Genomic DNA, 24,580 nt, shown 5'->3' with positions numbered 1-24,580 from the left:
TAATTATAGCGGTTTCATTATCTATACATTACTGGTAAGATAAGCATGTATTGCCCAGTTCTCCTATCTCCTGACGCTGGTGAGCCGGCGCCTAAATCCTCTGCTGAAGGACTAAACCCCGGAACACCAGGCGTTCCAGCATTTATCATCCGAGCGTGCTGAAGGACTGATGATTTCACTCCAAGTCGGGGTAGTGTGGCGTCTGCTGCTGACGGTGTTCCTATCATCCTGCTTCAGTGCTAATAATGGTATATTTTATCGACGTTGTGTGGGTGGTGGAGGTAATCATTGTTTAGTGTGATGAATGGGGTGCTAACTGAGGGGGCTGTGAAAGCATTAAGCTTGGGAGTTCCAGGTCCCTGGCAGCATTGAGCATCTTGGGAGATGCTGGTGCTGCACTCGTCCAGGCAGTTTGAGACTCATCACTTATACCGTATTGTAAAGACCCTGGAGTCACTTACACGGGATATCTAACCTCTGGCTGGTCCAGTTAAATTGCAGTCCATTGGTGACCCCCTCCCCCTCCCGGATATTGATGGAGAGGGATTTGGCAAAGTTAACGTCATGGTAAATGCTAAAGTCAAAGGTAGGTGGTTAATAAATGCCCACGTGCTGGACAATGACCATCCCTATACATTTTCACCATGTAGCTTTTTATATTCACTGACATTGATGTTACAGAGTTCCTTACCATCAATATCTCAGGTAGTGTCATTGTCACTTAAAACATAGAACAGTGTAGCAGAGAAAAAGACCCTTTGGCACACAATGTCTACACTCACCATGATGCCTATCTAATTAATTGCATCTGCCTGTATCAGTCCATTCCCATTATGTTTATGTTTGACTAAATCCCTTAAATGTTGCTATCATGCCTGTTCCTACCACTTCTCTGGCAGTGTGTTCCCAACGAAAAAGCAACTGTCTTTGTACATCTCCTTTAAAGTTTCCCGCTCTCACCTTAAAGGGAAGCCCTCAAGTATTTGACATTTGCACCCTAAGGAAAAAAGACTTTATTATCTACACTATCTATGCCTCTCATAATTTTATATACATCTATCAGGTCATCCCTTAGCCACAAGCCCACCAGAGGAAAGAATCAAGGCGTGTCCAACCTCAATCTTGCATCTAATACTCTCCAATCCAGGCATCATCCAAATGAACCTCTACTACATCCTTGCCAAAGCCTTGACATCCTGTAATTGTAGTTACCAGAACTACACACAATACTCCAAATGTGGCCTACCTACCGTTTTATTTAACTGCAGCATGAATTACCAACTATTATACTCCACACCCTGCCCGATGAGGACAAGCATTGTGTATGTCTTCCTTGCCACTCTGGCAACTTGTGTTGACACTTTCAGAGAGCTACAGCCTTGTACTTCAAGATCCCTCTGTACATCAGCACTCCCAAGAATCCTGCCATTTACTGTATACTTTCCTCTTATATTTAATCTCCCGAAGCTCATCAGCCTACTTGTCCGCATTAGACTCCATCTGTTATTTCCTTACCCATGTTTCCAAATGATCTGTATTCTTTGATCTTCATCCTCACTATCCACAACACACCAATTTTTGTTGTTTGCAAACTTATTCAACAGATGACCTACATTTTCCTGCTTTGTGTGTGTCACAAATATGAGGTCTCAGCCCAGACCCTTATGGTCGCAGACCTGTAGTAAGAAAAACACACCTGCACCATCCTCTATCCTCTATGATCAAGCCAATTTTTATCCAGCTCATTATGGACTTAAATCCTTTAGATTGTTTACCCTGGGGACTTTGTTAAATGCTTTATTGAAGTTCATGAAGATAACATTCACTCCCCAACTGTCATTGAGCATCTTCCTAAACAAAACTCAATCACATTTTTTGGACAAAACTTTGCTGTCAGCTCAAAGCCATGCCAATTTTCCAAATGCGGGTAAATCCTATTCCTAAGAATCTTCAAGAATTTTCCAACCTTGATTTAAGGCCTGTAGGTTCCTGGATTTTCATTGTTGCCCACCTTAAATGAAGGAACAACTTTGGCAATTCTGCCGTTTTCTGGGAGTAAGCTAAAGAAAATCGAAGATCTCAGTCAAGGCCCCTGTAGTCCTCTCCCTTACCTCCATCATTCCATCAGCCTCTGGGATCTTGCATATCTTAATGATTTGAAGAAATCAAACATCTCCTGCTCCTTAATATCAACCTGCTCTCAAATATCAACAAAATCTCCCCATATCCTTCTCCTTGGCAAACACGGATGTAAAGTATTCATTTGCTACCTCACCCATTTCCTATAACTCCATGCATAGGTCAATTCTTTTGTTTGTGAGTGATCCTACCCTTTCCCTACGTACCCTTTTAATTTATACATGAAATGCCTTGCTTCTTTTTGCCCTGGGTATTCCATGGTCCCTTTTAGCTTTCCCAATTCTTTGTTTAAGTTCTTTCTTGCTTCCTCTATATTCCTTAAAGAACATCCAATTTCTCCCCCAGGATAGTCCCAGCCTCAACTACCTCCACTGGCAGCTTGTTCCATTTACCCACAACCCTTTGTGTGAAAAAGTTACCCCTCGGATTCCTATTAAATCTTTTCCCCGTCACCTTGAACCTGTGTCCTCTGGTCCTCGATTCCCCTCCTCTGGGCAAAAGACTGTGCATCTACCCAATCTATTCCTCTCATAATTTTGTATACCTCTGTATCCTCTTGCGCTCCATGGAATAGTGTCCCAACCTACTCAACCTCTCCCATTTAGCTCACATCGTCTTGACCTGCCAACATCCTTGTAAATCTTTTCTGAACCCTTTCAAGCTTAACAATATCTTTCATATAACATGGGGCCCAGAAATGAACACAATATTCTAAATGCGGTCTAGCCAACATCTTATACAACTGCTACATATACAAAACCCTGGGGTTGTTGCAGAAGCACAGCATCACCAGTGTAGTGACAGTGTTTTTTTTTTATTTCCCCGGTGTCACATTGTCTGATTTTCTCTAGACGGCAAGGATGTCGAGCCGCAGAGTTGCCATGAAAGCTGTCGACTGGATGGCGTTTGGTGAGCGGGTCCCACCAAACCAGAGAGCCATGTTCAATGCACTGAAAACTCGAAGTGACGCCCTGTCTAGCAGGTGAGTACCCTGTAACCAACTACACATCCGGTAGATACTTTCATTGGAGAGGGAGAGAGCATGGCACCCTGCACGTGCATTAAATGGTTCAGGAGCGGTTCAGGAGTTGGATACAGGATAAAGCCTCCATTGTATACCTTCCCAGGACAGGTAGTTCAATGAATGGCAATGAATTCATTGAACTATATGATATGCAGCACCAAAGCAGATCTTTAGGCGAACTAATCTGTGATAAGGTTTATGTATCGCTTTGGGCATCCACCATCCTAATCTTAACAGATGAATCCTTAAACCTTGATCGCTAAATGGGTTCATGGTATTGATTAGATAGACACAAAATACTGGAGTAACTCGGCAGGTCAGGCAGCATCTCTGGAGATAATAGGGTGACATTTTGGGCTGGGATCCTTCAGACTGATTGTAGGGGGGGGGGGGGGGGGGGGGGGGGGGGAAGGAGAGGAAACTGGATGCAAGGGGTAAATAAACAGGACAAATCAGGGCCGGCAACGGATGATATCAGGCAAGGAATTTTTCTGATAAGCCCATTGATGGATAGAGACGGTGCAAGCCCGAGAAGGATACATCGTTGTGAACAGTGGAACTAATTAACCTACTTTTAGTGGAGGAATGGGTGAGGGAGAGGACCACCCCCCCCCCCCCCCCCCCCACCACACCAAAAGACCAGGCCTGATTTGTCCTGTTATTTTTCTTGCTTCCACTGCTCCCCATCCCTCCGCCACTACAATCAGTCTGAAGAATGGTCCCGACCCGAAACCTTGGTTTTGTAGTAAAGAGTTCTAGTCTTTCATCGACTTTCATCTACTCTTGATACATTTACTTTTGGATTCCCTGTTTGATTATATTATTTTATTTCTTCAATAAAAAAAAACTGCTAAAGTTACCAGTTCAGAACCTGGTTTAGATACAACAGATGATAATGTAGAGAGAGCTTTTTTTAAAGGGCTTAAAGTTGACCATTGTGTTCCAAGAAAGACAAGTGCATTAATATTCCCAATGCAAGAGAACAAATACTGCCGGTAATGTGGGGAGAAAGAGCTATTACTCAAAATTCACATAAAGACGAATATGCTTTTTTGAGCAGTTTTCTAATTGTAACCCCTGGATTTTATATTTTGCTATAGGTTGACAACACTTCCAGAGAAACCTCTAGCCCTTGACTGGAGCTATTATAGGAACATTATTGCAAAACCTGGAATGGTGGATGAGTTTGAAAAGAAGGTAAGAAGACAGCTTTGCTTGAGTTTTGAAAACTGAGTATTTGAAAGAGCAGGGAAAATCAAAGGACAGCTTCCTGTGTGTTTTGTTTAAACTTGCACATCTTCAGCACACATTTAAAAGGGGAATTTGATATATACTCAAAAGTATAACAAAAAGTAGGAAACGGCATGTGATTTAGTGACATCAACCCCAAAGGCCTGTATGAAAATTGAATGCATTCTTAGTTGTTGAGGTAAATCCTGCATTTCCATCGCTTGGGAGTAATTCCTCAAATCAGCAAATGTAGAGTGATGAATACCATCTACAGGTGGGACATCAACCTCTAAGTCACTGTAAAGTACAACTTGCTTCCTTTAATTGAAATTACAGTGCATTTAAATTAAGAAGCAGTCATCACACCTGAGTGTTTACCATGAAGGCAGGCTATTTCAACGAAGCCGCTTCTTGGATCAAAGATGAATCTTTGGCTTGTGGCAGGGACTAAGGGTCCCAGCTGAGTGTCAAGGCTAATCACAATGTATCATCCAGTTCAGCCCCACCAATCAAAACTAGTTCATTGAGTTGTCATAGAGCTGGACAGCATGGAAACAGACCCTTTGGCCCAGATCGTCTCTTTGCTGATTGAGTTGACTAACTGGGCTAGTTAAAGTGAGCTATCTGTACCTAACAACCTATTCTGCATTCTAAACAAAGGGGAATGAAGGGCAGATAAGGACCAACAGGTCCTCCAGTTGTAATATGTGGAAGACCCTGACTAGACACTTCCTACACCTTGCTTCCATTGCAACAACATGAATATCCTGGGAGAGGTAAAGGAAAAGAAAGTCAGCCCCAAAGGAAGAGGAAAAAATCTAGTCACTTCCACTCTGTCACCCACTATGGCAATCAAAACCAGATCAGAAGATTGTGTTGCACATGCATATGTTAAATGGCTCTTGTGAATTCACATTTAATGTGGCCTCACCCAGACAGGAACGGGCCGTAAGCGTTTGTAGAGTCAACACTGACCACATTGGCCAGCAGTGGTTTACTGCTCCACCTAGGTGCATTTAAAAGGAATCTTGAATAGCAAGTAAGAGATGAAGATGGGATGGAGGAGGAATGTGGGGACCTAATGGCTTGAGTTGACTGGCCTGCTTTTGTGATGCCTTCAAAGTAGTTATTGGTAATATTCATGTTCTTGTGGATTTGTTTTCAAACTCCCACTGTTCCTAGTAATATAGCTATCTTATTCCTACATAGTTCTGAATATGCAATTTAGTGAATGGGTTTGTGTTAGATTCCTTAGTGAAGCAATTAGTAATCATAATTCCCAGCTGTATAATAGCTATAAGAGTTATAGGAACATCTGTGATTGAGTGATTGATTTACAGTTTTTCTCTCTATCCTCTCACACCCTCCCTTCTCTTACTCCCTCCTTCCCATTTACAACAAGGCAAGGCAAGGCAACTTTATTTAAATAGCACATTTCATACACGAGGCAGACTCAAAGTGCTTCACATAAAAACATGTCATACAATAAAATGAAATAATAAAATGAAATATAATCGAACTAAAAGAAAAGAAAAGCAAAATTAAAAATGCATTATAAAAAGTGCAAAAGTTAAAAGTGCAATGTAGTTAAGATTTAGCTGAAAGCCATAAAAGTTTTCAGTCTTGTTTTAAAAGTGGTCAAACTTGAGGCAAGTCTTAAATCTTCAGGAAGTTTATTCCAGCTATTTGTTGCATAGTAACTAAATCCTGCTTTCCTATGTTTTGTATTTACAGTACAATGCTGTAAAGGTTCCAGAACCCATTGACACACAAGGGGAGAAAATTAATGCTCAGGAGCAAGAGGCTGTGAGTAGCTTTTATTTGGTATTGATCAAATGTACTGAAGAGTCAAATGGATTATTTTAATGTACTGGATTAACATTTGATTAACAGCTGCTTTCTATTCTACAGAATAAGAGTGCTCAAAGTTATTGCCAGGCTTCAAAGGAGAGGATTTCCAAATATGAGAAAGAGGTAATGCAATTGTCTCTGTCTGTGGCTGCTGAGGCCACAGGGTACAATTCACCAGCAATTTAAAAAATACAAATCAAATGTAGGTGTTGGAAATATGATACAAGAATAGAAAAATTTGGAAATATTCAGCAGAGCAGGCGGTGTCTGGAGTGAGTCAATAAGTCATTCACTTCCTATCAGAGCCCCAGTCATCAACCTGAATCTGGATTAACTCCCCACCGGACGTGGGGCAACCGATGCTGGAGGGGGGAGAGCAAGAGGAGGAGCTGGCATGCTTTGTAACTTTGTCAGTGCTGTAGATGGCCGCTATTTGTATACATTGGGTGTGCAAGCAAAGAATCTTATGTGACAAAGTATTCCATTCCATTCCACTGGCTACACATCTGCATGGGTTTCATTACTGATGCTCACTATGCTATAGATCTGCTTGATGGGTTTGTGGGGCTCCATGACGTATGTGCACAATTAATGAGTATACTTCAAGAAGAGTACAATTTAGCTGAGGCCAGAACATGACTCATGGCTTGTATAGCTTGGGATGTGTGGATGGAACTAGCAGGATGTACAATCTCACTATGGATTGGAATTCCCATGAGATAAACCTGTGACACCTGGGTATTGCCCATTTTCTCACTTATTCCACTTTCTGTGTTTCAGTTAGCGAAATTCAAAAGCATGGTTCCTTTTGAACAGATGACTATCGACGATCTGAACGATACTTTCCCTGAAACCAAGCTGGACATGGTGAAGTATCCCTATTGGCCCCACAAGCCCATCAGTGACCTGTAATTGTCCCTGTGATATCTGCAGATGTAATTCTATTATAAAATAAAGCAATGTTCAATGTTGAGTGAGTGCCTCTCTTCCTTCTACTGGCTTTTTACCAACTGGAAAATGTTATGAGGGCAAATTGCTTCATCCTTGAGTTCGCTCACACTTTTCTGATTTGTCAAAATCTGAGATCTTTTTTCATGGTGGGAATATTCTGATATCTTAAATGAATGGGATCTTGTATGCATTTCTAAATTGTGGGAATGATCACACTTCAAGCATACTTGATTGGCTGTGAAACACTTTGGAAAGTCCTGAGCATTGATTGAAAGGGTTTCCTCTTATCATATTTTGTAGCAATATTAACCATTTAGCTCATCGCATCCATGCTGACCCTCAGAATATTTACATCAACCCTACTCCCCCACATATTTTTCTGTAAACTGTTGTCTCACAAAGCAACAGTTCTCCTACCATCAACCGGGAGATAATGAATAAAGTAGCAAATTAAACTGCCAGCATATTTATAGAAAGTGGGAGGAAACACACATGGTCATCGGGAGAACATGCAAACTCCTACTAATATGACCAGAGGCTCAAGTATGAGTTACTGGAGCTGTCTGGTAGCAGCACTTTGAAGTCTGCATAAAAAGGCCATGAGATTATATACTAAAATATTGATCGCACAGTGCATACTCCAAGAGGCCGTGACAACTCCAGTAAGGTTTGGAGGATGCATACTTTAACATTCATTGAAATACCTTTTTAAAAAAAAAAAAAAAAAATCAAAATGAGTGCTTCAAGATAACATGAAACCTAAAGACTGATGTTATTTGAAGCAATAGCCTTGCAGAACCTCCTCGCCTCAATCTTGGATGCAGCAAATGAGAGAGTCTAAGGCAACCATTAGATGAGTTGATGCAGTCTATTCATTTTGGAAGAAAAATGCTCTTGAAAGCAATGGGTTCCTGGCCAAGTTGCACATGGCTATGATGGGCCCAGTCCACTGGGAGAGTCCAATGAAATGTCAGAATTCTTGAGAAAGGGCACTCTCATCCACAAGCAGAAGGAAGAGATAAGTAACTGAAAATTTGCCTTCCGATTTAACGTGGATTACATGATTCTGTTTAAGATCACAGTCGACCGAGAGACATCTGCATGGCCCTGGACATTCATCTAGAACAGGCCAGCACCATACCTGGCAGGATGATGATTGACAGAGTTGTGGTAATCAGATGCAATCAATTACATGTTGGATTGGAAATCAACCTATAAATAAATTCTGACTATCTCATATACGTTCAATTAGTGATGTACAACATGACTGGGATCACTTAACCATGTAACTTTAGTCAGCTTCGCTGCTTCTTTTTATGGGTTCTTTCTCTATGGATGCTGAATATTTACAGCACACTTTTTATTTCACATTTTCAACATCAGCAACTTGGCTTTTAATAACTTCATTCCAGCGTATCCAAATGTTTTTGCCACACTTAAACATCACTTGAACTTTTCCACATTGATTTTTTGCCTTGGCTGACAGTTATGTATAATTGTTTATCATAGTGTCAGTCTGAGTTGCAGGAACCTTCTGGAATGGCGCAACTTTTCTGCCATAGGTCGTTTCCCTCTGTATGTAGTTCCACTGTGGCTGACTGCAGCAGCACCAATGTTTGCACCTCCTGCTCTAATTCCCATTGTCTGCTGGAGTGGATTTGGAGATAGCAATTTTTGTAGTGTATAGTCTTGATGAGATAATGCCAAGAACATTGTCCACGCACTTATCTAAAAAGGTCAGGGTTGCTTTGCTTTGAAGATTCATGGCGTTGATGCTAGGACTGGATGGTTTGTTATATAACAAGAGGCTAGATCTATGTTTTCTGAAGCTTAGAAGAATGAAAGGTGATCTTATTGAAACTAGTAACCTTCTTGTAGGAAGGCTGTTTCTCCAGGCTGACGAATTTAGATTGAAGATAAAAGCAACCACAGATGCTAGAATCTTGAGCAAATCAGCAGGTCAGGTAGTATCTGTGGCGGGAATGGATTGGCAATGTTTCGGGCTGGGACCCTTCAGGTTCTGATCAGAAACGTTGCCTATCCATTCCCTCCACAGATACTGCCTGACCAACTGAGTTACTCTAGAACTTTGTGTTTTGTTCAAGATTCAATAGACAATAGGTGCAGGAGTCGGCCATTCGGCCCTTCGAGCCAGCACCGCCATTCAATGTGATCATGGCTGATCATCCCCAATCAGTACCCCGTTCCTGCCTTCTCCCCATATCCCCTGACTCCACTATCTTTAAGAGCCCTATCTAGCTCTCTCTTGAAAGTATCCAGAGAACCGCCCTCTGAGGCAGAGAATTCCACAGACTCACAACTGTGTGAAAAAGTGTTTTCTTGTCTCTGTTCTAAATGTCTTGCCCCTTATTCTTAGGCCCCTGGTTCTGGGCTCCCCCAACATCGGGAACATGTTTCCTGCCTCTAGCGTGTCCAAACCCTTAATAATCTTGTATGTTTCAATAAGATCCCCCCTCATCCTACTAAACTCCAGAGTATACAAGCCCAGCAGCTCCATTCTCTCAGCATATGACAGTCCCGCCATCCTGGGAATTAACCTTGTAAACCTAAGCTGCACTCCCTCAATAGCAATAATGTCCTTCCTCAAATTAGATGACCAAAACTGCACACGCTACTCCAGGTGTGGTCTCATTAGGGCCCTATACAACTGCAGAAGGACCTCTTTGCTCCTATACTCAACTACTCTTGTTATGAAGGCCAACATGCCATTCGCTTTCTTCACTGCCTGCTGTGCCTGCATGCTTACTTTCATTGACTGGTGAACAAGGACCCCAGATCCCGTTGTATTTCCCCTTTTCCCAACTTGACACTATTTAGATAATAATCTGCCTTTCTGTTTTTGCTACCAAAGTGGATAACCTCACATTTATCCACATTAAACTGCATCTGCCATGCATCTGCCAACTCACCCAACCTGTCCAAGTCACCCTGCATTCTCATAGCATCCTTCTCACAGTTCACACTGCCACCCAGCTTTGTGTCATCTCCAAATTTGCTAATGTTACTTTGAATCCCATCATCTAAATCATTGATGTATATTGCAAATAGCTGTGGTCCCAGCACCGAGCCTTGCGGTACCTCACTAGTCACTGCCTGCTATTCTGAAAGGGACCCGTTAATCCCGACTCTTTGTTTCCTGTCTGCCAACCATTTTCCTAGTTACATCCTCAAAAAATTCCAGAAGATTAGTCGAGCATGATTTCCCCTTCGTAAATCCATGCTGACTGCAGTACCTGCATTTCATTGCGTCCCCATTTTAATGTTCCACTGCAAAATCTTAATATCTGACTACTTTGAAGAAATTCTCCTCCAATCTGATAAGGGTTCCAACCTGAAACATTGCATATCCATTCCCTCCACAGATGCTGCCTGACCCACTAAGTTATTATGTACAGGAAAGAATTGCAGATGCTGGTTTAAACCGAAGATAGACACAAAAAGCTGGAGTAACTCAGCAGGACAGGCAGCATCTCTGGAGAGAAGGAATGGGTGAAGGGTCTCAACCCGAAACATCACCCATTCCTTCTCTCCAGAGATGCTGCCTGTCCCGCTGTGTTACTCCAGCTTTTTGTGCATATTCCACTGAGTTATTACAGTATATTGTGTTGAGAACTAGGCTCAGGGTCTCAGAATCAAAGGTAGTCTGTTCAAAACAGAGGAGGAGAAACTTCCTCATGCTGAGGATTGTCAATCTTTGGAATATTTTAGAGTTTTGGAGATTCAGTCATTTGGAGTTATTCAAAGTCACAAATAGTAGATTTGGGGAAAGTGGAGAAAACTGGCATTGAGGTGGAATATCATGACCTTGATTAATAACAGCAGGTCTGAAGGAGCATTTAGTTTTTTTTTTTATGTTTTTATGCCTTCCCCCCTACCCCAAGAAGGGCCTCAACTTGAAATGTTGTCCCTGCCACAAAAAGGCACCCAGTGTCATCAAAGACCCACACCGCCCCAGCTATGCTCTTATTTCATTCCTACAATTGCGAAGAAGGTGTAGGTCTGAAAAAAGTGACCACAAGGTACAAGAATGGCTTCTTCCCAACACCCATCAGGTTCTTCAACACTGCACAACACTAATCTTAACTGTGAACTGTGGACTGTCTTTGTATGCACTATGCACTTCGGGTTTTTTTTTAAACTGTATTAGGGTTATTGCTTTTTTGTTTATTGTGTTTTATTTACGTGTTTGTGTTTACGGGCTGTTATGGTGCAGCAAGTAAGAATTTGAAGAGTTAAAAGTATTTAATTGACATATTTGAAGAGTTGAAGAATTTGAAGAGTAATAGTATTTAATCGACAACGGAACAATGCAATTCTTACATGCAGCATTACTAGGCCTGTAAACACAATGCACACCGATAACATATAATAAACAAATTAAATCCACTCTTTCTCTAGCCCTTTCGGAATCTGTCGCACGGGCAATCATGGGAAGACTGAGTGTGGATGGAGATGGAAAGAAGAGTGGCGTTCCTTTAAGAGGCGGGGTTGCAGTCGGAGGACGGGCGGAGCGGGACTGCCCCTTTAAGAGGGTGACGCCGCGTTCCCAGCGGTGCTCCCACGGCGGGCGAAGCGAGCGAGCGAGCGATGGCGCTGAACGGAGCGGCCGATGTAGGCCGCGGTAGGTACGTATCTCAGCAGCGGAGCCGGGGAGCGTCGGCCGGGCCGCGCTTGTAACTGATTCTGTGCTTAGGTTCTTCATTTTAGTGATGCTGAGGTCAATGATAATGGATAACGGTGACGGGTGAGGCCGACAGCTCCGCCTCGTCCCCTCCTGGGCCCTCCCCCGACCATCCATCCACCGGCTCCCCTCCCCCCTGCCCATCCCTCCTCCAGGCCCCTGACACCAATGATCATACAGCGGAGTATCTGTGCTCTAGTATCTACCTGACACCTGGTCCGCCGCTGCACCCACCTCCCCGAGCCCTACCTCGACCGCCTCCTCCCCCGCCCCGCTCCACCCTCCTTCGGCAGTATGGACAACCCCCGCACGGGAGGAGGCAGTTCTGCCCATCGTGCTCATGCTGTCCACCTTTCCCGATTTTTCGGCCCTGCCGCACACAATTCAAGGACATGTGCAGGTGCTGTCTAAATGTGATGGGGGTGGGGTCTCTGCCTCTCCTACCCGCAGAGGCAGCAAAGTCCAGACCTCTACCACCCTTTGGGTGAAAAATGTTCACTCATCACTCCTCGAATCCTTTTATCCCACGTTTTAAATCCCTGTTTTTATTCGTTATGCTAAGAGAAACCAGTCTCTTCCCATGTAGAGTCATATCTATATAGCATAGAATCAGACCCTTCAGCTTAACTCTTTCACCTTTGCCCACCAAGTCGCATAGTCCAGCTGGTTACACTTGTCACCTCCTGGTCCATATCCTTCCAAATCTTTCCTATCCAGATACTTGTCAGAGTGTCTTTTAAACGTACCTGCCTTTACCACTTTGGGAACTCGTTCCACGTCTGCATTCCCTGCAGTGTGAAAAGATTGCCTTCAGGTCCCTTTTAAACCTTTCTCCTCTTTCCTTAAACCTGTGCCCTCTACTTTAGACTCCTCTACCCAGGGAAAAAGACTGTGGCTATTCACCTTGAGAATGCCCTTTATGGTTTTATATACCTCTATTAGGTTGCTAACCCAGCATCCTAGCCTCAAGGGAAAAAAAGAACCAGCCTCTCCAGAAGTGAAACCCTCCAGACCCAGTAACCTATTTGTAAACCTTTTTTGCACCCTTTCCAGTTTGTTTACTGATCTTATAGCAGGGTGACCATATGTCTGCTATACGTATAGAATTATATGGTCTATAAGTTCATATAAACCTTATATATGGTGTGTAGCTACAATCTGCTGTGAGGAATTCCAGTAATAACTGTTTATGTAATTCCTTGTACTAACTTTACACCCAGCTGTCACCAATGATGGTAACAGTAAGCAAAAAGTCACACGACATGGAAACCGGCCAGTCAAAAAAACTGAATCCATGCTCACCAGTAACAACCCATCCTACACCAATGCCATTTTTTAATAATAAAAAGGAACTGCTGATGCTGGTTTATATCAAAGATAGACATACGTAACTCAGCAGGTCAGGCAGCATCTCTGGAGAACATGGATACGTGACGTTTTGGATAGGGACTAAAGAAGGGGCCCAATCTGAAATTTCACCATCCACGTTTTTCAGAGATGCTACCGGACCCACCGAATTACTCCAGCATTTTGTTTCCATTTCCCTACACATTCTCATCAACTCCTACAGATTCTACCATTCAACTGCACATTGTGGCCAATCAATCCACCGACCCACATGTCTTCAGGATGTGTGAGGAGACTGGAGCACCCAAAGGAAACTCACACAATCGCAGGGAGAACATGCAGACAGCACCAAAGATCGAAGTTGAACCTGGGTCTTGTTAGCTGTTAGATTGTGGGTCTTCTAACTGTGCTGCTGCTGCCCCACACTCTCGGCAAACAGCCTGGAACTTGCAGGCAGCAATGATCTGTTGCTACCCTTGTTAGCTCTCGAGGATCTTTTCCCATTTCCCAGTGTAAATTTCTGTCAGGCAGCAGCCCAAGGGTAGGGGTGTGAAGTCACCATGTCCAACAACAATCATGTCACCAGGAAGGCTGAAGGGCCTGTTGTGATAAACATAGAAACATAGAAATTAGGTGCAGGAGTAGGCCATTCAGCCCTTCGAGCCTGCACCGCCATTCAATATGATCATGGCTGATCATCCAACTCAGTATCCCGTACCTGCCTTCTCTCCATACCCCCTGATCCCTTTAGCCACAAGGGCCACATCTAACTCCCTCTTAAATATAGCTAATGAACTGGCCTCAACTACCTTCTGTGGCAGAGAATTCCAGAGATTCACCACTCACTGTGTGAAAAATGTTTTTCTCATCTTGGTCCTAAAAGATTTCCCCCTTACCCTTAAACTGTGACCCCTTGTTCTGGACTTCCCCAACATTGGGAACAATCTTCCTGCATCTAGCTTGTCCAACCCCTTAAGAATTTTGTACGTTTCTATAAGATCCCCCCTCAATCTTCTAAATTCTAACGAGTACAAGCCGAGTATATCCAGTCTTTCTTCATATGAAAGTCCTGACATCCCAGGAATCAGTCTGGTGAACCTTCTCTGTACTCCCTCTATGGCAAGAATGTCTTTCCTCAGATTAGAAGACCTAAACTGTACATTAGGAGACCAAAATTGTACATTAGGAGACCAAAAAGGAAGGAAAAAGCGTGCATTCAGTACAAAATATTTATCTAATTTAGGTAGATTTTTAAAATACACATTAATCTATTTTTTGAGTATAATATCTATTATGTTTTGAAGTATTTATGTGAGGGATAACAATTCACACATGTAAAATTATTTTCTTTGGACCAGTGGGCATTATCTATGCCAATTTTACACATGTAAAGAGTATTTCTTATGTTGTCTTCGAAAAGCAACGAGCTTATGGCAGGAAAACAAAGTGGTGGCAGGCATTTGAAGAAGCTGGTGTCCCTGTCCGAGTCTGATGTTGCCTGTTTCCTGTGCCTGCAGTGTGTTGATGTCACAGGATCATGTGGAGCTGTCGTTCACTGACGTCGGCAACAATGTGGAAGCTTTCAGAGGCTCAAGGAAGGGAACTATTTACCTGATGTCCTACCAAGTACGTGATGTGGCAAAGCTAAACGGTGGAAAGATGAAATTCAACAGGAAATATTCATTTGGTCAGGCAGCATCAGCAGAGAAACAAAGTTAATGATTCCAGTTTGTGAAGTCATGAAAAAGTCTGCAGGTTATTAGAACTGTCATTGATTAGCTGATTCAGGAACCCCATCCCTGTCAGACTATCAATAATGCTGGGACACCACCCCAGTGCCCTGCAGAGTAGGTCTGTGCTGATGCCAGAACCCCAACTGAACAATAACTGGTCTATGCTTGCACTCCAACCCCTGTCAGAGACTAGCCTTAACACTGGGACCACACCTCCATCAGGGACCCACGGGCGGCCAAAAAAGACGGGTCTGTTCTGATATCAGGACACCACTTTGAACAATAACTAGTTTGTGCTGACACATGCAATCCATCTCCTGGCAGAGACTAGGTCGCTGCTGTTATCAGGACCCCATCAGCAGTGACTGTGCTGAATCCCGGACGCACACCCCAGCAGACACGGGTCTGCCTTTACTAGAACCTCATCCCTGACAGCAACTGACCTGTACTAATGCCCAACTCCATCAGAGACCCAGCGCCCAGCAGAGATTGGGTCTGTGCTGATACTAGGACCCCCCCCCACTGAGCAGAATGGTTTGTGCTGTCACCAGGACCCCAGCTCCCAGCAGAGACTGGGTCTGTACTCACACCGGCAACCCCCTCCCCCAAGCAGAGGCCCAAAGCTCAGTGGCAAGTGCTGATACCAGAACCCTAACTCCAGGCAAAGACCTGGTCTTTGCTGACACTGTAACCCCACCAACAGAGTGTGTGCTGATACCGGGACCCCAGCACAGACTGCTCTGTGCTGATACCGTACTGTGTAACTCTGACCCCTGGCTAGAGACCCATGTGTATGTCTGCAGGAAGCTCAGTTCTATTTGTAAGGTGATCCACCAAGCTGTGACAGGCTAGGACTCTCATTTTCTGCATTTATTGTCATGCTCCTCGTATCCTAAGCCAAGGCATCTTGTGTCTCTGTTTTTTGGCAGCTAATCTTTGTGGCAAAAGATAGCAGAGAAGCACTGAAATCATTCACAATGCCGTTTTACTTGATGAATGGATGCGAGATTAAACAACCAGTCCTTGGGGCAAACTACATCAAAGGCACCATCAATGCCGAGCCAAATGGTGAGCAAGGGTAACAAGAATCAGTTGTGCAAGCATTTGGGGAGAAACCTTGCTTATTGTCATTTACCTTGTTTACTTACAACTAATAGAAGCAAGTGAGGGACAAACAACAGATATCAGTGTTTATTGGGAAGAATATGGATCAGCAGGTTGATAACATGGAAGCAGTGGAGGAGCAATAGAGTTCTGTGTTAGTAATGTACAGATTGCACCTGGCCAGTGACTTTGAGTAATGTTATTATGCGGCAGCATGCAAATGTCAAGCGGCTAATGGGGATTTCTTCCCATTTCCTAAAGAAGTGCGGGTTAGTAAGTTAATTGGTAGTAAGTTAAGTGCATATATGGTTGTGGAATCTGTTGGGAGTTGATAGAGATATGTGAAGAATAAAATGGAGAAACATGGAACTGCAGCTGTTCATTTACAAAAAAAGACATAGAGTGCTGGAGTAACTCAGCGGATCAGGCAGCATCTCTGGATAACATGAATAGGTGATATTTCAGATTGGACTTGCCTATCTATGCTCTCCAGAGATGCTTATTGACCTGCTGAGTTACTCCAGCTCTTCATGCCTTTTTAAGAATAAAATTGAATTCTAACCCCTTTTCTCTCCACAGGAGGATGGCAAGGTTGTGCGACCTTTAAACTTACCTTCATCAACGGAGGAGCCATCGAATTTGGCCAGCTGATGTTACAGACAGCTCAACAGGGTACAGCTTCTCTTCTCATTTTGCAGATTTGAGCCTCCTCACTCATTGTCTTTAAGCCCTTCTCCCACTTGGTGGTTTGTGCTTTCCTTCTCTATGTCTTGTCTCTTGGTATGCTTCAAAACTGTTGCCCCTTGCTATGCCATGTTTCCAACAGCTGGGCAACAATCTGGAGGATCCACTCCTTGTAATTTGCCTGTCAGCTGTGGCTTACACCCCTGAATCAGAAGATCATGAGTCAATAGGTTTCAGCAGACAGTGGGCCAGTTAGTATGGTCATTGGTGAGGCTGCAGCTTGTCACTAACCTCTGCTCCAATGCATTCATTCCTGCAACTGTGTGGTCAACAGGCTGGCTATGCAGATGGTTGAATCACTCACATACAGCAAACTAGGATGGAAAAGAACAACTTTGATTTCAAAACTTAACAGAGCACTAAAAAAAAGAAGCAGATGTGAATGATTATAATAGTTCCTGAAATATTATAAAAAATAAGTTGAAATTCATGTTCATAAATTATTGGAGCAGAATTAGACCATTCGGCCAATCAAGGCTACTCTGTCATTCAATTGTCGCTGATCTATCTTTCCCCCTCCACCCCATTTTCCTGCCTTCTCTCCATAACCCCTGACACTCATACTAATCAAGAATCTATCAATCTCCTGCTTTAAAAATATCCATTGGCTTGGCCTCCACACCCTTCTGTGGCAACGAATTCCACCGATTCACTACCAATCCTTGCTATTCTGAAGTACCTCTGTGCAAATAGCCTTAGTGTTTTGAAAGCTCACATAGACCTTGTGCCCATGGAGATTTGTAGTGTGACTAGTGCCTGGACAACTTGTTTTTCAAATCCGTTTGCAGCCTTCTATAGGAGAAGCAACTTTGGAGTTTATTCATTAAATTAAAAGCAGAATTCCTGTGGAATTTGTGGAGACTTTCAAAGTGTCGCATGAAGAAAAGTGCACTGTCTTGTTATTAAATTAAAAATGCTACATGGGACTAGAATAGACTGGATATTTCTTTGAGAAGATTTCCTGGAGAATACAATTTGCTCATCTCTTACTGCATTCTATCCAGAATTCTTCAATCCAATTATGAAACATGCAGTTGTTTATTAAACCCTGAATCAATATTATCTTACAGCTTCCAGGGGCACAGTCCAATCAGATGTATGCTGCTACAACTTCATGCCAAACAGTGTAGGTGTAATGGCACCACCCATGGAGGTGCCAATGTACCCTCCAGCACCATCTGCCATGTTTGTTTACCCGCCCCCACCTCCAGGTGAGTTGATATATTTCCAAAGGTAAACTGTTCTTTAGCGCTACAATTTGGTCTGTGTCAGTCCCCCTACTGCCTTGATGAATCAACCATATGCTTTGAGTAAACACAAGATACTTGATGGGGAATATATGGATCAGATTATTCACAGACCAAATAGACGGCAATGGCTGGTTAGCACGCAACAAAAGCTTTTCACTGTACCTCGGTACCCGTGACTATAAACTAAATGTAACTAACTGAACTGTGGAGAATCAAAATATAAACAGAATGACTTTTAGGATTATTGTTTCTTCAGTTCTCCAACTGTGCTCTCGTACACTATCATTTATCTGCATTGAAAATAAAGGTCACAGATCAGTCCTAACTATGTGTCCATCTTCTGATCTGTTGAATATTATCTGTTTAAGGAACAAATCATTATTTCAGAGATACCTTGCTCAACTAAGACATCCAGAATCCTTTGAGGGATAATTGTATTATTTCTTGCATTTTACAGAGAAAGGGAGCATTCAGCTCACAGAATATGCCAACTATGAGAGCAATGCCACGAATCACCCATTTTCCTGTAACCAGTTCTCTCTTTGGTGTCCATTAATTCTCATGATTTTTTTTAATAGATGTTGCAATGCTATTAACTGCTCAACATCTGTCTGGACTATAATGGGCAAATTCCTTAATGTTTAAACTAAAAGCTAAAAACAATTTAATTATATTCTCCATCTTGTACAGTCACCTATTTTTGCATAAGCATTTCCTGTGTTCAACGCTTAGACATTTGGAGCGGAAGTTCTCTTGATTTGCTCCACTGTGGAACATGTTGCTCCAGGATGTAAGGTAGTTTGATTATTTATCCACATCTCTCCAAAATATCCAGCAGCAAATGAACAAACGAGAAAAGGAGCACCCCACCATTGCAATCCCAGAACTGGTGTTTATGGGGACAACTTTTTCTTTGATAATTACTGTTGTGGAAGACAGTTTCTCTGCTTGTGTTCAGTCCCATTTTCTCACTCCTGATAGATTTAACACGTGCCTCCTGAGAGTGGAATTCAGCTCAAATTCTTGCTGGTGGGTTTATTAGATAACTTGTTCTGCACTGAGTCAGGACAAAATTGTACCTGGCTGTGACAAGGTGTTAGCTCCTACCCTTCCAAAACCCACCCAGAGGATGGCTGTTGAGCAAAGTATCAGGGGCAATGAAAGTTCACAGGTTCCACTGTGTTTTTCTCCCTCTTAATCTCTTATTTCTTGGACCAGTTTTCTTGAGTGCCGCTTCTTATTCTTCTTAATTGCCAAAAAGCAGGGGGTTGAATCCTGGCCAAGTTTGAACTGGTCCTAATTTAGTAAATACACTAAACCTAACAGAAGCTGGGGCTATTAGTCAGCTATTTACAATAACTCTTCGTGCAAAGAAATCCGAGGCAACTTTTTAAAATGATCACTGCAGTTTAGAACAAGAATCAATCCTAATCCATAAACTCCATTTCAGGACTAAGAAGGGTTGGGATTGTGGATGGCGGTGAAGCGGAGGTTTCCTTATTTTGGGACGTGGAGAACTGGGATCTGTGAGTCTGATGTACTTGTTTATATGTTACTTACCTACCTCCTTCATTGCTGCAGTGGGATTTTACCCAGGACCACCTCCCACAGAGCGTACAATGAACTATATGCCACCGCCCCCTTATCCTGGACCAATGACCCTTCCTGCGGGAGATGGAGGGCAACAGATGCCTACAGGTAAATTGGTGCTTTTGAAATCTTTTACACTTTTCTGTGCTGTTTTGACTTTAGGATGTGACAGCAAAATGGGCGAATGCACGCCAGTGATAGGCATATCAGTGCTCCAGTGCACCTAGGGAATGCGATTGAGGTCTATAGCTAGATAGCGTATCTATGCTTGCTATTGTTGTCAAACCTATTCTCTCTCTTTCCCCAGAGAAGATGAATATCACATTTAAACATCGCAATTTAATATAGTGCGGTAATAAAATATAGTGGAGTAGGTCCATGAAGTTACAGATAAAAGATCAAACTAGGGCACTAATCCTAGTTCAGTGAGGGGTGCTGAGGGCATGGCATCAGGTGTACCTAGTAATAATAAGTCAACCTGGTGAAGATGCAGCAAAGGACGTGTGCAAAACAGCAAACACGCCATCTAGTTAACAGGGCTAAGCAATCCTACACCAATGGATCAGGTCAAACATCTATAGTTCTGCTAAGTACAGTCATGAATGGTGGTAGACAATTAAGTAGACGGATGGGAGGAATTGGCAATGATTGCTTCAACGGTGGCAGGTTGCTAAAGGTGTGCTGAAGCATTGGCAAACGTGCGCAGCCACAAGTGCTGAGTGGTTTTCCCCCTCAGTTCCTCCCAAAAATCCCGAGACCCCCACCGCCACAGAAAGCAATGAGTCATCAGACAAATCGATATGCCCTTTGTGATGTCAAGAAACAACAACGTGGTTTTACCAGAAGCATGATGAAATATCCTCCATTGGCCTGGATGAGTACAGTGCCAGCAACTCAAGACAACCAACACCATTCAGAACAAAGCAAATCCCTGACTGGCATTGCCCCTCTCATCACCCTAAACATCCATTCCCTCCACTGGAAGTGCAAGACAGATGCAGTGTGCATCATCTACAGACTACTCTTGCAGAAGGAACACAAGCAAGAATATCCCATTTTCATGCCTACTCTGCTGATGAGCCCCCTTCATCTCTCAGTACTGAGTAGCCAATTGCATATTTTGAGATTGTGACCTCTGGTTCTTGAATTTCAAAGCAGGGGAAACATCATTCCTGCATGAACTCTATAATGCTTTGTAAAACAATATACTGCATATTTCAATAAGATGACACCCTATTCTCCAAGTTTGCATAACCTCTCTTCAGATGACAAACCCATTCCCAGGATTCAATCTTTGCTGTGCTCGCTCTATTGCATGTGTATTCATCTTTCGTCAGTGAGAACAGACCTATCCACAATAATTCAGGTGCGGTCTCACTTGAGCCCTGCATCAATGCCATGAGATTTGATTCTCGTTCTGTACTGAGCTAGCAATAACACCACCATCAGTCTCTATGTAGAAGAATTTTGGGATGGGGGGGTGAGGAAGCCATTAGTTCAAGTCAAGTTCAAGTTACATTTTGTCACATGCACCAATTGGTGCAGTGAGATTTGAGTTACCAAACGAATAAAAAGAACACAATACACGATAGAATTTAACATGAACATCCCCACACAGCGGAATCAAGGTTTCCCACTGTGAAGGAAGGCAATAATACTGGCTGTTACTGCAAATTTCTGTTCAACAGTATGTAACTCCTTGTTTTGTTTTTTTAGCACCAGTGAATTTTGCAGAAGGGGATAGAGGTGTAAACAGGAGGCTGCCAAACCCTCCCATTACGCATGTGCCCATGGTAAGAAGGGACAGGGAAGTGGGCAGTGTGGCTCTTTCTGATGGCAAACATTTTTAATTTAAGGCTTATCACTTTCCAGTAACCTTGCTGGAATGTCAACACTTCCCATTTCAGGCACTCGGTTTTAACATCAAGCAATGCACCCCTTGGTTCGAAATGATGCTATTAGGGAAAACATCCTCTCAGTATCCAACCTATCAAAATCCCCCTTAGAATCGTATACGTTTAGTCAAGATGGCAGTTGTTACCTGGGTAACAGAGGCCTAAACATTGGGTGCAGACCCAATATAGACATAATTCGTAATTCCTAGGTGGTGGATTCTCCTGCCTAGATTTGTCCAAAAAGGGGTCCTCATGCTTCACCCCCAGCCTGGGCTACCCCTCCCTCAGCCTCTCACTCTATCTGCCTCTTGCAGCCTTTGTGTGACTTCTTCTGTTGCATGCTGCATTTAATACATTTGCTAGAGATCTCCTCGGCAGCCACCAGAGTCCCAGTCAGAAGCATGCTGTGTTTTCCTGATGGAACCCCCATGAGTCCGAAGTAATCAGATGGCATTAACACAGCAGTTAGTGCTGTTGCCTCGTAGCTCTGACGCAGGTTCAATCTGACTGCTGCTGTCTGTAAGAGTTGGTGCGTTCTCCAGTTCCTCCGGTTTCCTCCCACATCCCAGATCCTTGTTAGTCGGTATGTTAGCTGGCCATAGTAAATTACCCCTTGTGCAGGTGGGTGACAGGAGAATCGGGGGGGAGTTGATTGAGGTGAGAGAGAACATGTTACAGAGCAGGAATGTAGATTTATGACACTGTTCTAGGAACAAACAAGTATAGACTTGATGGGCCAAACAAGTCTCCTATTTATTTTATTCATAATTATTTTCCCTGACCACCAGGGGTCTGCAGACCACAACTTGGGAGCCACTGTTTTAGATTATCTATGACGCAGTCATAATAGTGTTCAAAGTTTATAGAGGAGATGGGCAACTAGCAAAATCTACTCAAATGTTAATAGTAAATATAAATGTAGGAAATTGCATGAATCCATGTTTCCTAGAACTATTTGGATTAATATATTTCTGTTAATTGTGGTGAACTAACTGCACATGCTGGAGTGATCTGCCAAATGTTTTGTTTGGTAATTGTTATTTTTTTTTCTTCAACCTCCAGAATTTTGGGTGCTAATTTTCTAAATGTGAGGGAGGGGGTGTGGGATAAGGCTAATTTAATTAGACTGGGAAATAGTTTGGCAAAAAATGCATGGGAAATAATTACTTGAAGGTCAATCAGTCTTGAAGCAGTGGGATGAATTTAAGTTAAGTCAAGAGTCAAGTGTGTTTAATTGTCAAAATAGAACTATGAAAGTCTGACTTGCAGTAGCTTAACAGGCCTGTAAATGCAAAATCAATCACAATGACATATAATGATGGAAAAAAATCAATAAATTAATAATCATAATACCAGTGCAAACAAAAGTAAGGGTTTGGATCACTATTGAAGTTTATTGTGCAGCCAGAAACAGTCCTTGGAGGAGGAATATGGTGGAAGGGTAAAGGGCAAGAAAAAGATGGGATAGAAAGAAATATGGGACTAGTGGAGAGGAGTGTATGGGGGTGATTACAGGAGCAGGGTGACTGGGTTGGTGGGAGAGATGGATGAACACGGGTTGGGTTGGGGTGTGCGGGGAAAAGAAGGGGGGGAGGTTCTTGGACCGAGTGTTCAACCCATTATCTTGACAATTACTCCTTATTCCTGAGAGGAAGCAGCCTTTCATTATGTGAAGATTTTGAAGGTTCACGAGCACTCCCTTGTGCAGACCCGGTGGGGCAGGTAATTGGTCTCATGTTAACTGTACTTTAACACTGGTCAATTTCCACCAGGTAGGGTGGAGAGAAGTGACAGAGTTAAAAGTTTTGTTTGTGTCTGCTGCAATTCATCTCGAGCCCTTGTTCTCGAGCTGCTTCTACCTATGTCGTGATGATGCTCACTTTCCTTCTCTTTCCTCTCACACAGGAGCAGCCCCCTCCATACTCGGCATATGCCAAGAGCCAGTGACAGCAGGGTGATGAACTGGTAACTGCAATGCATCGACCCACAACATGCCCCTTCCACACTGCTCTCAACCCATAACAATAACCATTCAACTGGAGATCACAGGAAGGCGGCGATTCAACCTATCACATCTGTGCGGACTCTATCTAAGAGCAATCTAGCAATTGTTTGTCACTACAACTCCGTGAATACTTTATATTTCATGCCAGCTCCCTTCTGAACACAACAGAAGGACCTGTCTCCCTATGTTAGTGCATTCCAACGCCCAAAATACTCGCTATATAAGTAAGGGTTTACTTGTGTTAATTTTAATTATTTTGTGAATCATTCATTCTGATAGCTCCCCCGATAGAGCAAATTAAAAAAACTTATTTATGCACTCTGCATGATTTTGATTGCAGCTTTCAGATTCCCTCTCCACCTCCTCATCTGAAATATTTGGGGAAACCAGCACAGTTTATCTGAACATTGTCACTTCATTGCAATACCTCTGATGGACTCTGCAAACTAGTATACATGGCCTCGCTCTCCACTGTCCCATCCCGTCCATCCCATGTGTACCTTGGGCAGCCAGAGTGAAACCACTGAAGCCGCACATAGCTACTGCTGGGATCGTAGGTAAAGAAGTGTGAAAAATAACCAAAAGATAAACTGAGTTTACAGTTCCCATCACTGAATTTCACTTTTGGTAGCAAGGTTTGTAATGCCCGCATTTTCCCCAGGCTATGCAAATCTCTGCACCAGGAACTATGTTAAAGCAAAAATTTTGCAAATCAGCTAACACATGACCATAGGCCAATTATTTAGAGAGCCAAATTTCAGAGTTGCTTAGAGCCTTCAAAAAGCAGTTGCTCCGTTCTTACGAATGCCTCCATTCTACCTGCTGCCATCCTACCCTTGAGTAATTGGCCACAATGCAGGAAGAGCTTGTATTTCTGTTTGACCATGCACAGAATATCCCAAAGTGATAAATGGCCAATTCAGCGTTGTAATAATCGAGGAAAAGCCACAACCAGTTTATGCAAGGCAAGTACCCCCAAAAAAACAAGACACAAATTGTTTTAATGATTGTAGAT

General features: G+C 43.0%; 2 protein-coding genes across 2 annotated transcripts; both read left to right on the top strand.

Moving 5' to 3' along the window:
• Positions 1–90: 90 nt before the first annotated feature.
• On the top strand, positions 91–7,217 carry atp5pd (ATP synthase peripheral stalk subunit d). Its single transcript, XM_055654025.1, has 6 exons — positions 91–248; positions 2,991–3,121; positions 4,264–4,360; positions 6,128–6,199; positions 6,305–6,367; positions 7,025–7,217. The coding sequence occupies exons 1-6, from the start codon at positions 246–248 to the stop codon at positions 7,154–7,156; spliced, it is 498 nt and encodes a 165-aa protein (XP_055510000.1). The 5' UTR covers positions 91–245; the 3' UTR covers positions 7,157–7,217.
• Positions 7,218–11,690: 4,473 nt separating this feature from the next.
• LOC129708338 (WW domain-binding protein 2-like) lies at positions 11,691–23,888 on the top strand. The gene is made up of 8 exons (XM_055654017.1): positions 11,691–11,841; positions 14,762–14,870; positions 15,907–16,045; positions 16,661–16,753; positions 17,896–18,036; positions 19,657–19,773; positions 21,382–21,458; positions 23,466–23,888. The coding sequence occupies exons 1-8, from the start codon at positions 11,804–11,806 to the stop codon at positions 23,505–23,507; spliced, it is 756 nt and encodes a 251-aa protein (XP_055509992.1). The 5' UTR covers positions 11,691–11,803; the 3' UTR covers positions 23,508–23,888.
• The last annotated feature ends 692 nt before the right edge of the window (positions 23,889–24,580 follow it).

This window comes from Leucoraja erinacea, chromosome 23, assembly GCF_028641065.1.
Source record: "Leucoraja erinacea ecotype New England chromosome 23, Leri_hhj_1, whole genome shotgun sequence".
Lineage (NCBI taxonomy): Eukaryota > Metazoa > Chordata > Chondrichthyes > Rajiformes > Rajidae > Leucoraja > Leucoraja erinaceus.
Note: the sequence above shows the minus strand (reverse complement) of the source record. Positions and strands in the feature narration are given on the sequence as shown.

Bases quoted from the DNA above. Each gene is read 5' to 3' on its own strand.
- atp5pd (XM_055654025.1), top strand. The intron at 3,122-4,263 runs GTGAGTACCCTG...ATTTTGCTATAG, and splicing joins AGTGACGCCCTGTCTAGCAG to GTTGACAACACTTCCAGAGA. The intron at 6,368-7,024 runs GTAATGCAATTG...TCTGTGTTTCAG, and splicing joins TTTCCAAATATGAGAAAGAG to TTAGCGAAATTCAAAAGCAT.
- LOC129708338 (XM_055654017.1), top strand. From the start codon at position 11,804: ATGGCGCTGAACGGAGCGGCCGATGTAGGCCGCGGTAG. The intron at 14,871-15,906 runs GTACGTGATGTG...GTTTTTTGGCAG, and splicing joins TTTACCTGATGTCCTACCAA to CTAATCTTTGTGGCAAAAGA. The intron at 21,459-23,465 runs GTAAGAAGGGAC...CCTCTCACACAG, and splicing joins CCATTACGCATGTGCCCATG to GAGCAGCCCCCTCCATACTC.